Source organism: Ochotona princeps, chromosome 31 (assembly GCF_030435755.1).
Source record: "Ochotona princeps isolate mOchPri1 chromosome 31, mOchPri1.hap1, whole genome shotgun sequence".
In the NCBI taxonomy this organism is placed as follows: Eukaryota; Metazoa; Chordata; class Mammalia; order Lagomorpha; family Ochotonidae; genus Ochotona; species Ochotona princeps.
The window spans coordinates 3138380-3151970 of NC_080862.1; the positions used below are offsets into that span (position 1 = coordinate 3138380).

The window sequence follows — 13591 nt, forward strand, 5'->3', positions numbered from 1 at the left end:
CAAACTAGAACTGCCACGCTCTGGGGTGTGAAAAAAAAAATCAATATTTTAAATGAGTTTTCGTTATCTCTAGGTGTACACACAATGATAACACTTTCTAACAATCAAAAACAGTTCTAACCGCTCTATTTTCCACAATTGCTCACTGGCTCTTTAATACAAAGCATTAAGTGTTTTTTTCTCTTTAAGAGGTACGAAAGGTACATAAATCACACTAGTGGGCCTGGTGCAGTAGCCTAGTGGCTTGCATGTGCCGGGTCCCACATAGACACCAGTGTGTGTCCTGGTGGCCCCGCTTCCCATCCAGTTCCCTGCTTGTGGCCTGGGAAAGCAGTTGAGGATGGCCCAAATCCTTGGGACCCTGCACTTACGTGGGAGACCCAGAAGAGGCTCTTGGCTCCTGGCTTCAGATCGGCTCAGCTCCAGTCATTGTGGCCACTTGGGGAGTGAAACATCGGATGAAAGATGTTCTTCTCTGCCTCTCCTCCTCCTCTCTGTACATCTGACTTTCCAATAAAAACTAATAAAGTTTAAAAAAAATCACAGCTAGTGTTTTGGCACAATGGATTAAGCCACTGCCTGTGACACCAGCTTCCCATAAGAGTACTAGTTCAAATCCTAACTGCTCTGCCTTGGCTCCAACTCCCTGCTAACGCCGCCGGGGAGACCAGCAGTAACAGTCAGCTTCAGCCAGGCCTAGCTATGCGGCTATCTGGGCAGTGAACCAAAGGACAAAAGGCTCTCCCTCTCTTTCTTGTTTCTCTCTCCTTTTCCCCATCCCCCTTCAAAAATCCTTAATAGGACAGTCTATGATGTTTAAGTCCCAAATGGAATAAATGGAGCAATCCCTGAGAACCTGGCATACCACTATTTTGGGTGTCAATGAGGCTGTTTCCAGAGGAGCTGGGCATGTGCGTTTCAGGGCGCTAAATGGACAAGATTCAACCTCCCTGTGGATGGCACCATCTCCACTCGGGAACTGGAGAGAACAAACACACAAACAAATGAATCTAGGACACACCTGCCTGCTGTTCTAGACATCAGAAACCCAAACTCTCAGCCTGTGGAATCCAGGACTCACCCAGCAGCAACCCCAGAGCCATCACCACCAAGCCCACGCACCTTCACACCACCGAGCTCGCGTTCCTTCAGCTTGCCTGGCTCTGGGACCTTCAGACCTGAGCCACCTGCAGCACTCTAAGCTTTCCAGCCTACAGATGGCCTGTCCTGGGCCTTCCAGGCTGCCATAATCATGTGAGCCAATTCTCTAATAAATCCCATCTCACACATCTCTATACCTAACCTATTGGTTCTCTCCTGAGAGCTCCAACATGTCAACATGACAATAAGCCTACTTGTCTTGCCAGTTCTTCTTTTTTAAGATTTATTTATTGTTTTTATTGGAAAGGCAGACTTACAGACAGAAGGAGAGACAGAGAGAAAGATTTTCCATCTGCTGGTTCACTCCCCAAATGGCTGCAATGGCCAGAGATGAGCTGATCTGAAGTCAGGAGATGAGAGCATCTTCCGGGTCTCCCACAGGAACACAGAGTCCCAAGGTTTTGGGCTTTCCCAGGCAGGGAGCTGGATAGGAATTGGAGCAGCTGGGACATAAACCATCTCCCATATGGGATGCTGGTGCTTGCAGGTGGAGATTAGCTAGTAGAGCCATCTCATGGGCCCTGTCTTGTAAGTTCTAAGGTGAGGGAGATATCAAACTATTCTGAGAACTGTTGATGCTTGTAAACATCTATGAAGTAAAGCAAGAACTCCTACTTTGAATAACTTTTCAACTCTTCGGAAGTGTCGTCCACCATGTTGCTCTCCTTAGCTTCGTGGGCCATTGCTCGGTAGAGTATACAAGCAATCACCGCCTTCACCGTGGCCTCTTCGCCATGCTGCCAGAAGAACATGGCCATCTTGTGCCTTTTCATGAGCACGGCCCACACCAGCAGGTCGTTGTAAGGGTAAGTGAAGCCGGTGGACTCAGGGTCATCTACATATCGTCCTTCTTTCGACTTTTTCCTTGATTTATCAAGGACTATAGACTTCTCCTATTAGAAAATAAATAAGAATAAGCTTCCAAAACTCAGATCCATCAAGTTTTACCTAATACAACCAAGCAGACATTTAAATCACTGTTAAAACAATACAAAGTGAGAGAAAAGTAGATTATCATGGTTCTTTATGAACCAACAGCAAAGTTTCAGTTCTAATAGTAATATGTTTCTTTTATTTAACGTATTTAGAGTCCTTAACTGGAGATACATAAAGTTCATTTAGCACAACTTAAGACAGCGCTGCTTTGGGATAGACTGTCACTGTATGAGAATTTCCTGTTTCCCAAAGAAGAGTTTTAAAATAACGTATTAGATACATGAGAATTACTTTTAAGAATACCTCTAACTCATCTTAGCCATAGATTCGTTATCTTCCCCAAGGAAGAATGTCACTGGTGTGGCCAGTTCACATCCCAACAGGGGGGTGTCGTGTTTCCTGTCGCTTAGTCTATACTTCTGCAGTGATGATAATAGGTCATGATGAAAGAGTGTTGTCTATCTGGCGAGTCCACAGTTCACAGCTTGTCACCAGAGCCACAGAACACCCCGTGCAGTTCTGTGTCACTTAGGGCGTCTCCATCAGAATGCTCATCACATTAGCTATTTGGTGTGTGTACCGGCTAGGTACCGCCTGTATACTGGATGTCTGGTGTGTGGACACTGTAGGGTGCTGCTTACTTTGAGAAAGGAAGGTAAAACCATTACACAGTTACCATTTAACCTTCCCTACTCCCTCACTCATTCATCCAAGGATACAATAATTATGCTTTTTTTAAATGTAGGCTGCCATAACGAAACATTGCAATTTGTTCTCCCTGTTTTTCAATGACGGCCAAGGTGACTGTATAAAACAACTCCTCATCCCAGGAGAGGTTCGTGACAGAAAGCAAATGTCTTTCAACCCACCCAGGAAATGAGAACTCCTGAGAAACAGCACTTCTGAGCAGAGGAAGGTGGTATGAGGGAGAACAACGGCTTGTCGTTATCCTCCCATGGCACCATTAAACTAAGATTCACCTAAAGAAAATCTCAAAAGAAAAAAAAAAAATGCCAGAAGGCAGTCAGGAACTGAAAGAGGGAGGCAGCGTACGCGCTTAGGCAGCCGTGGGGGGAGGGAGATGAGGATGTGGAATTGAGTTCAGCCTGCTCCCGCAGAGTGTCCACCCAATCAGCTCGGCAGAGTAGAGAAGAGGAGAGGCTGAAGTGCAAGTCCAGGCAGCCACGTGAGTGCTCCTGCTCGGACCTGGACCATTCCGGATCTTGTCTGTCTTGACCATGTATTAACAGTACCTGTAAACGGCCCTGCTATTCCTACTTCCCTTTCTGTAACTTTACACGAACAAAGTGTTTCTTTGCAGAAACAATTTCAGTTTCAGTTCAACACGTGAGCACGCGCACGCACACATACACACATGCACGCACACACACGCACGCGTGCACAAGGGAGGTGGTACTTGACCTTGTAAGGTTGGGCGGTTCTAATGAACTGCGAGTGCAGCGTGTTCTCTGCAGACCCATTTCTGTTTTCCGAGTGGCGTCTCCAGTGAAGAGAGTAGTGGGAAAGGCTTTGAGGAAAGCTGGTGGATCTCTGCCATTTGTTTTGTAAGTCAAAAAAGAAAAAACAGAAGAAAGCAGATTATAGTAGTAACAACACTTTATTTCTATACAGTAATGAAAATCTAACGTAACTTTGTGCCCTACAATACATCCGCAGGTTCTCTCTCTCATTCATGCTGAAGGTTCAGTCTCTCTGGAGAGCAGTTACTCCCCCAACCAGAGTCTCCCGTGATCTCTTTATGAGGCTCGCCGCCGTTTCCTAACAGCTCAGAGTAGGCACTCGCGTGTTCTGCATGCCTCCTCCGTGTGGAAATTCCATTAGCATCAATGGATGTTCTATACTTGGAACAAGTTCAAAATAAGCAATAAAGATTTTTGGTTCTGATAAGAAAAAGTTTCCATTCACAAGCAGCTCCAAAGGAAAGGTTAAATAAGAAAGTTATGGAATTTCTCCAATAAAATCGCCAGTGGAATTTCAGCAGCTAGACCAGCTGGCCACAAAAATCATGGCCATCAGAATGAAGTTTCCAACACTGAGAAATAAAGACAAAAAGAAGGATTTTCGAGAATCTGGCATGAAAACATCAGATGGAAATCATGTATATTCAAGCACATTGTTTAGGTGTTGCTTTTTTTAGAATAAAAACGAGGAAGTCCAGACAGTTTTTAAGGTACCATCTGAATTATTATCATTATTGTAATGCAGAATTAATAGCATTATAATAGTAATAATTCTATAGAAAAGCTACTCCATACTCAAATTGGACCAAGAATATAGATTTTTTGAAAAAATATTTGTTATTATTGGAAAGGGAGATTTACAGAAAGGAGAGACACAGAGAAAAATCCTCCATCTGCTGATTTCCTCTCCAAATGACTGCAATTGCCAGAAGTGAGATGATCTGAAGCCAGGAACCAGGAGATTCTCCCAGGTCTCCCACATGGATACCAGGGTCTCAAGGCTTAAGGCCATCCTTTCCTAGGGCTGTAAACAGGGACCTCGATAGGAAACGGAGCAGCCAGGACATAAACTGGTGCCCATAGGGATGCTGGCACTTGCAAGTAGAGGATTATCCAAAATTGAGGCATCTCAACAGCCCTGAAACTACAGATTTTATGGCATCAATTCATTAAATTCTTCTATTCATGAAAGATATTAGTGTCCACATTTTAGATTATGAAATTGACTATAGAAAGGTTAAGTTTATTGCTCAATATTACACAGCTGCCAATGTGCAAAATTTAATCCACATCTCCCTGATTCCAAACCCTAAACTCCATAATAATAACAGTTTCCTATGAAACACAATAAATCTGGTACTGCCTTGCTGACAAATCAGAAAAGAATGGGAGACTTCCTATGGACAGACAGGCCATTTCTAGAATGGGCATTACAAAGGAGCTGGCACAAGGGTTCAGCTGGCTATTGTCCCCTTGCAAGCGCCAGCATCTGAGGAAGGTGCTAAACCAAGGCCACACCCAGGCAGCAGAAACCAGACAGCTATACTGAATTTGTTTAAATGAAGCAGTTGATACCTTAAGTGTATCCTGATGCCTTTGAAATCATAATGATGAATATTTTGTCTGAGATTTGCATATTTTTGTTTTGTAGTGTTTTTCATCTCCTGAAACCCAGTGGAGGTTTCCTGTCATGTGATTCTTTATAAATAAAGGTCGAAGTTTAATATTGAAATTTCTATTCAAGTTTAGAAATCTAATCCTTTTAGCTTTTGGCGTCTGCATTTTTCAGAAGAGAAGTAAGGAAGAGAACCGGTCATCTCTACCTCTACTCGGTTTCATCCCATAATTTATGTTGCCACAGCATGTATAATTTCCTGGTGTGTATTACTGCTACTTGTTCGCAAATCTCTTTCTGCTACGACTTTCTAAACCCAGGATCCTTAGGGTCATTCCAGGCCAGAACTAAGCACAAAACACTGCATAGAGCAAGGAACCAAAGTTTGGAACAGAATGTCCAGTGGAGAAGTTGTCAGCATGCGCACTTTCCAACCCATTCATCTAAAACTCTGCTAATCACCCTTAATTTTACTAAGGCACTTTCCCATTACACTACCTTATATGTCCTGTAGAGGGTGTTGTAAAGGACGCGGAAGGATTTCCTAGTGTAGCTGCTGCGATATCCTCCCCCAATGAGGTACTCTATCACCAACCCAACATCGATCAGCGTGATTTTGTAGCCTGAGAGGAGGGTATGCTGCAACAAAAACATGCGATAATTATCACTTTATCCTCTTCTTCTATCTTTTTTGGCACTCCATCAGAACTTGAACTACTGCAGAGGTAGATTCATTCTTTGTAATCGTCTTTACCAACCGATCAAGCAATACGATCAGTTATTAATGCTATCTGCTCGTTCAGAAGGAAGAAACATCTCAGCTTTAGTGTCTTCTACTCTTGTAAACGGCAAGCGTGTGTCCTCCGTCCCTGGCGGTCTTTCTTCCCCCTCCAGTGTCACGCGCAGGAGCGCAACTGCATAAAATACATTTAAACCTAACACAAGGTTGTCTTTAGCTAAAAATAATCTATTGCAACAGAAGATAAATCATAAGAAACACCAAATACATGTGATCGGAAGTTAACCTTGGGTTAACTTTTCGGCCTCTTTGATGAAATGGGTATAACACTTTGCAGTGAATTGACTACTGTCTATAAGACAAGAACACAAAAGGAAGTCGGACGAACATGAAACAGAAGGGCAGAGCCAAATGAGATGCAAAATGTGACACAGTTCCAAGACAAATAGTATGGCTGGAGGGAGCGTTGAATGGCGGCTTTCCAAGTACACAGGTCTTAGTCCAAACGAAAATTATTTTAACCCTCCAAATCTCACCCTGCTACCTTTTCCTAACATTTTATTTCAGGACTGCCATTCACGGTAAGTGTGAAAAGGCGCCCGGAGCGCTGAATAAAATGTCTGAAATGAACACATGGCAAATAATGCTCACAAGGCACTGAACGAGAAATAAACCCACAGGTGTGCAAGCATAAACAATTTAATATTTCCTTTGCAAATTCATAATGCACCTTTCCAAGAAACAGCAAAAATAATCTTCTCAAGCGCTGCCAGTTAAAAGCGAAGTGAGCCTATTCCATCACTTCAGTTTACCAGGATGGAGTTCAAGGAAATCATTTAGGGAAAACAACCCAATACAGCATAAATCACTGTAAGCTAATTTGCATCAGCAGACTTTCACTTACTGCTAATTTGCAAGCTAAATGTTTTCCTTTCTCTGGCCCTCTCACCAATTCAACCTGATCCGATAAGCATGATAAGCACACGTTCTTTTCCGTAAGATAATGACCGTGAGAAACAAGAAAACTCTCAAGCCGCATCTTGAGTGGATTTTAACCTTTGCTACAGAGAAAAAATTCCCTGCACTGTCTTGGGATGCAGCCTAAGTGCCTTGAGCTAGGCTTAAACTCACCCAAGAGTGAGTACATATCTAAAACTGTAACAACACAATGAAGCTCTCCTGTTAGTACTCCAACAAAGGTCGGTGGATTCGGCTGATCCTACAATTATTGCCACTGGCTCATGTCACATCACGTGAAAGTCAAGTTCTATTTGGCTTACGCCTCTGATTCATATTTGTTACCAGATAAGGTTGTTTACTTGCTGGATCAGATATTTCAAAGACAAAAAGTGAATGGAAGAGGGGCAACAAGGCAAGTATCTGACTTGGCTATGAAATTGGTTGGAATTACAGGTAAAGAGGATATTAGTTTATTCACCGCAAATTTCAAAACCACATGGTCTGGAATAAAATCTAATGCTTCCTCTGGTACAAAGCCACAGCAATGGACAAAGGTGTTTTCACATCCTTATAATTAGGTTACCTGTTTTACATCCTGGACAAGGTGATGCAGCAGCATGTTGGTAGGCCCCTGTTTCTGTGATAAAGAACAAAAATAAAGAATTATTCTATTTAATGCCATGTGCTAGAAGGAAACCTTACTTCAGAATGCAAAAGTATCTCAAAATGCTGAAAACTTTATCCAAAATCTTGAATAATGAAACGTACACTGATTCATTCTAGAGAAAATGTTTTCCCAAGAAGCCATGATCAGTTGACACACTTTATCAAAGTAAAGTATTTGAGCAGATAGGGTCAAGATGTGGCAAGAGGTAACAATCTTAAGAATTGTTAGCTATCCTTTACCATGTAAAAATATCACACAAACACAACTCATCATTAACTATACATTGAAACCAGTTCAGTGTTTGTAAGAACTGAAAGGCGCATGTATCCATCCTAAAGAATACTCAGCAGTGTGATAACGAGCACCCTCATAAGAGTTGTAAACAACTCATACTCTGGTAACAGACCGCGTGCACTAACTGGAGTAATTAGAAAGATATGACTTTAATTCGTTTTTTTTTTTTTTGGCATCAAGAAATTTTATTTTCTCTACAATGATAATATATTTGACTTTGAATATAATTTTTAAAAGATTTTTTTATTCATTTGAAATACAGGGAAAGGCAGAAGACTTCAATTAGTTTTTAAAGAAAGGACACAATTCACAGGATAATGGAGGCTATTTCAGTAAGGATGGATGGCCTGCACAGTCTACGTTTTCACAATGAGAAAACCAGTGAAGTTTCAACAAGGGATTTGCAGGAAGTTGCTGGACTAGCATTTTTAACAGTGGCTTTGACTTGAGATCCTTCCAACAATTCAAAAAAAGCAATTTTTAATTAATCACATCTTGGTCTCTAACTATATCTTGCTAATAAGAAAATCTGATAAGAATGTTCCTCCTCCAGTGTCTGAATCTTCACCTTGCACACGCCGGGATCCCATATGGGCACCACTCAGAGACCCTGCTGCCTCACTTCCCATCCAGCTCCCTGCCTGTGGCCTGGGAAAGCAACTGAGGCCGGCCCAAGGCCTTGGGACCCTGCACCTGCGTGAGAGACCCGGAAGAGGCTCCTAGCTCCTGGCTGTTGTGGCCACTTGGTGAGTGAACCAACAGATAGAAGATCTTTCTGTCTCTCCTTCTCTCTGAAAATCTGTTAATTAATTCACATTTTTAAGTAAGTAAATCTTCAGGAAAGTGACTGACGGACTGTTTCTTCCACTCACTGTGTTGTAGAGCTCTTCCAGCCGGGGGATGGTGAGAAACCGATGGAGGTTCACTCCGTACTCTATCAGGAGCTTCACAAAGTCAACCCGGTCCATCACTAACGCATCTAACATGGCCTGCTCCAGCGCGCCGCACTTCAGAAGCCAGAAACACAGAGGACATAAGTGCAATTGACCCAGGAGAAAAAAAACTAAAGAATTACATACATACTTTAACTCAAAATTACACGGGTATAACAATGACAAAACATAATTTTAGTGAGAAACATGTAGCATCTAACGGTAGACATTTAGAATAAGTCAAGCAACTTTCCCAGCTGGGAAAAGAATACTTGCTTCCCAAAGAATACAAGCTTCCCAAATTACAGTGCAAGCAAATGCAAATCAAACAAAACTTTAAAGTTTCCTCATTTTGTTTCAACTTCTTTTGTTTCATTTTTAAAAAAGATTTCTTGTATTTTTATTAGAAAATCAGATATACAGAGAGGAGGAGAGACAGAGAGGAGGATCTTCCATCCGATGATTCACTCCCCAGGCAGCTGTGACGGCCGGAGGGACACTGCACTGAGCTCAGCTGCCGGCTAAGCCCTGGCTGAGAGTCGGCTGCTCCACTTACTCCCACTCTCACTCTCCTCCTCTACCCACTCCTCATCCTTCTTCTTTTTCTTCCTCCTCTCTCGTTCTCCTCCTTCCTCCCTCTCCTATCCCTGGCTGTTGTGCTTGCTCTTTCTCCGCCTCTCAAATTAATGAACAGCTTTTGAGAAGACACATTCAATTGATGGATCATAAAAGAGCAATATGTCATTATGTAGGAATATGCAGAACAGTCAAGACATGTCAAAAGTGGGATGGGTGTGGCTTAGTGGTTAATGCAGAGTAACCTAGTTTGGTTGCCAGTTTTGGCTGCAGACCCAGCTTCCTGTAGACTCCAGGCCGTAGCAGTAGTAGGAGGCTTGGCTTCCTGCCACCCTGGAGGGGGCGGGAGCGAACCTGGATTTATTCCACTCTCAGTCCTAGCTCAACCCTCACTCCTGTGGGGTACATCTCTCTCACATACTTGTTCCCTCACCCTCTCTCTCCCTCTCTCTCCCTGCTTATGGCCTGGGAAAGCAGTCAAGGACAACTCAAAGCCTTGGGACCCTGCACCCATTTGGGCAACTGGAAGAAGCTCCTGGCTCCTGGGTTAGGATCAGCTCAGCTATAGCCACGGCAGCAAGTCGGGGAGTGATTCATTGGACAGAAGATCTTTCTGTCTCTCCTACTCTAATTCTGCCTTTCCAATAAAAATAAATAAATCTTAAAAGAAAAAGTGAATACTCAAATTTTAAAACATTTTTTTAAATCTCAAAAGTACTAATTTCTTATGATTAAGAAACTACCATGTCTCTTACGAGTCTTTCAGTGTCACTTGATAAGCTAAGAGTGTACATACATTAGTATGGACATTGACACAAAAACAGTACAGCTACGAAATAGTCACAACTGGAATTGTAAAAAATGAAACATTTAGCCTAGCAGCTAAAGTCCTCGCCTTACACACACCGGGATCCCATATGGGTGCTGGTTCTAGTCCCGGCAGCCCTGCTTCCCATCCAGCTCCCTGCTTGTGGCCTGGGAAAGCAATAGAGCACGGCCCAAAGCCTTGGGATCCTGCACCTGCATGGGAGACCCAGAGGAGAATCCTGGTTCTGGATCGGCTCAGCTCTGGTCATTGCGGCTGCTTGGGGAGTGAATCATTGGATGGAAGATCTTCCTCTCTGTCTCTCCTCCTCTCTGTACATCTAACTTTTTAATAAAATAAATAAATAAATCTTTTAAACATGTAACATTGGTAGTCATTATCATAAACACTATAGGTGATTTCTTCTCTACTTTTATTCATTTCTACTATAATGAGCACTTTACTGTTTTTTTAATGCAAAAAAGCGTCAATTCGAAACATCTCTCCCACCCACTTTCCTCCATACCTCAAACCTCCCCACCTTATCAGAAACCCATATGGGTGTGATCCCTCTCAACTATGTGAACAATATGAAAAATAAATAAACTAATTTTAAAGTCTTAAGTAACAATAAACTATCAACACACTCAAAAAAACAAATTAAACATTCTTTCATCCCATTTCCTCTCAACTTTATTTTTCAGTTTCAGTTAGGTTGCAGAGCCAGAGAGAAACTGTTTAAAGAAAGGCACAGTGTATGAGATAGAAGGCCAGTGACGGGGAAGTTAAACTCACAGCCGTCTCATTCCAATCCCACTCGACTCCAATTTTCTCCCTAACAAACCAACACACAAAACACTTTTTCCAAATAAGTTCCCTTTCATGATACCTTCCAATGTTGTCCATAAATTAGGATGTGTGTGTTGGCGATGTCAGTTCTGTCCCAAGCCATTGCCAGATTTAATTGTTCTGAGGGTGACAGATTTGCTCCTAGGGAAAAAGAAAGGCACAATCACATATTCTACTCGAAGTACATGCCAAGTACATGCCTCTGAGCCTGACCAGGCACTAAGGAGTAATCCTAAACTCATTCAAATACTCACGCTTCAGCAGAGCTGTTAAGATCACTAAATCCAGGTCCTGCTGCTCCTCCGAATCGGCATCAAATATGGTAATCTGGAAGAGGGAGAGAACAGAAAGCATAGATGGGGAACGAGCAAACACCACTCGGACAGAACACGTAATTCATAAACTAATGAAAGCATTTTCACAAATGTCAAGACAAGAGAGTTTTAATCTTTTGCTGTTAACTACAGAAAACTCAAACAATAAAAAAAAAACTTTTAATTATATGTATACAAGGGTAGACATCCATGAAAGCTCATTAATGTACTATTCACATGATAATGAAAAGAAACTCAACATCCATTCCTAACGTAAATAAAAGGCCAACCTGAGGGCTCTCACAGCCTAAGAAACTTTTGCTTTTAAACGGGAACCACATCCTGGAGGGCAAATGGGACGATTTCAGTAAAAATGAGCAAATGCCAAGGCCACCTCACAGGGTCTTCACAAGGACTTGGGACTAAGGCCGGGAGCTGGCGGCCACACCTGCCCCACCACCCACAATCCTACCTGCCCTGCTGTCAGTCAAAGGACAGCTTCCCCAGGATGTACCTGCCTCAATCTGGGAACGGTGGCAAGCACGGGGGGCTCCGCTCCGCCTGTCGACTCGCTCAGAGGAAGCAGGGTACTGAATTAATCTCTCTCTCTTTATTTCTCTCAGGTTTTCCCTTCCCAGCCCACTCCATTCCTGAACATGGCTCACATGTAATTCAAAATAAAACTGTCTTACTCTAAGTCAGATTTGTGCCTGTACTTACAATGCTCTTCTAGGTAAGAAGCACAGCCTTTGGAATAGAGACTTTTAAACCCCGTCTACACCACGACATCCTGGCATGTGAATCACTTTCTTCTTTTTTTTTTAAAGCACTTTAGTATTCATGCTTGCAAGAATCACTGTTGTTAATGAAAGGATTTCAGCCTTGCAAATGAAAATAGCTTTCATACAATGGAGCCAAGTCTAATAAATTTGACTCCCACGTTTGCCACTAGCTAGCCAGTCTTCGGTAAATATCCTAAGGCCAGGACCTAAGGACCAGAGCCCTGGTGTGGCAAGTGAACCCTCTGCCTGTGGCAACAGCATCTCAAATAGGCACCAGTTCAAGTCCCAGCTGCTCGACTTCTGATCCAGTTCTCTGCCCAGGGCCTATGACACAATGGCCCAGTGGCTAAATGCTCATCTTACAAGCACCAGGATCCCAAGTGGGCACCAGTTTGTATCCCGGCTGCTCCACTTCCCATCCAGCTCCTTGCTAATGGCCTGGGAAAGCAATGGAGGATGGCCCAAAGCTTTGAGACCCTGAACCCATGTGAGAAACCCCGAAGAAGCTCCAGGCTCCTGACTTCAGATCGATGTAGCTCCAGACATTGCAGCCATTTGGGGAGTGAACCAGCAGACAGGAGAGCTTCTATTGGTCTCTCCTTCTCTCTAAAAATCTCATCTGCCTTTCCAATAAAAATAAATAAATCCTTAAAAAAAGAAAAATCTTTAGGCCACTGATTCTCCATTTCCCTACCCACTAAAGGAAAGGAATTCACTGAGTGATGTCATTGAAGAAAAATAAACACATTATGCTTCCACAATTTCCCTCCGCTTAACACCCTCTCTGTACGCATGAATTAAACCAGTGCTCAGTTGTAGGGGTTGAGAAATCCGTTCCTGTCGTTGCACACAGCTGACTTCTCCCGGCCCCTCTTAGCCACTGCACAGCGCGTTAACAACTCTACTTGGAGATAAGCGCACAGGCGAGGACAATCCTCGTCTTACGTTCTTAACTTCCTGGTTATTATTGGAAACATGAAACAAGGTAGACTAACTGGAGGAAGAGTTCCGGTTTCATCATGTCCTAACTGCATGATCCTGTGGCTCTCTCAGAATTCCCACGACTTTATCACATCACCTCTAAGATGGAAAGGAACTGGTGCTGCCATAATGAACTCCAGCGGAGCTCTTCTGAGTGAAATAACATTTTGAACAAAATTGCTAATGGTAACCTTGCTTATTATTCGTTTAAGATTTATTTTATTTTTATTGGAAAGTCAGTTACACACATAGGAGGAAAATCTTCCGTCTGATGATTCACTCCCCAAGTGACAGCAACAGCCGGTACTGCACCGATCCGAAGCCAGGAGCCAGGAGCTCTTCTGGCTCTGCACACAGGTGCAGGGTCCCAAGATCTTAGACCATCTTCCACTGCTTTCCCAGGCCACAAGCAGGGAGCTGGATTAGAACCAGTGCCCAGATGGGATCCCAGCGCATTCAAAGCAAGGACTTTAGCAGCTAGTCCACCGCGCCAGGCCCC

At 43.1% G+C, this 13591-nt stretch overlaps 1 protein-coding gene across 2 annotated transcripts in view; it reads right to left on the reverse strand.

Moving 5' to 3' along the window:
• The window catches only part of TRPM6 (transient receptor potential cation channel subfamily M member 6), a 106712-nt gene that overhangs the window by 55343 nt on the left and 37778 nt on the right, over positions 1-13591 (reverse strand). For both annotated transcript variants that reach the window (XM_058657368.1, XM_058657367.1), the window contains 7 exons: positions 11270-11342; positions 11056-11156; positions 8726-8860; positions 7476-7529; positions 5692-5832; positions 3520-3648; positions 1777-2054 (listed from right to left, as the gene is read on the reverse strand). In XM_058657368.1, the coding sequence (XP_058513351.1) occupies positions 1777-2054; positions 3520-3648; positions 5692-5832; positions 7476-7529; positions 8726-8860; positions 11056-11156; positions 11270-11342 (911 nt within the window). The remainder of the gene's footprint in view (positions 1-1776; positions 2055-3519; positions 3649-5691; positions 5833-7475; positions 7530-8725; positions 8861-11055; positions 11157-11269; positions 11343-13591) is intronic.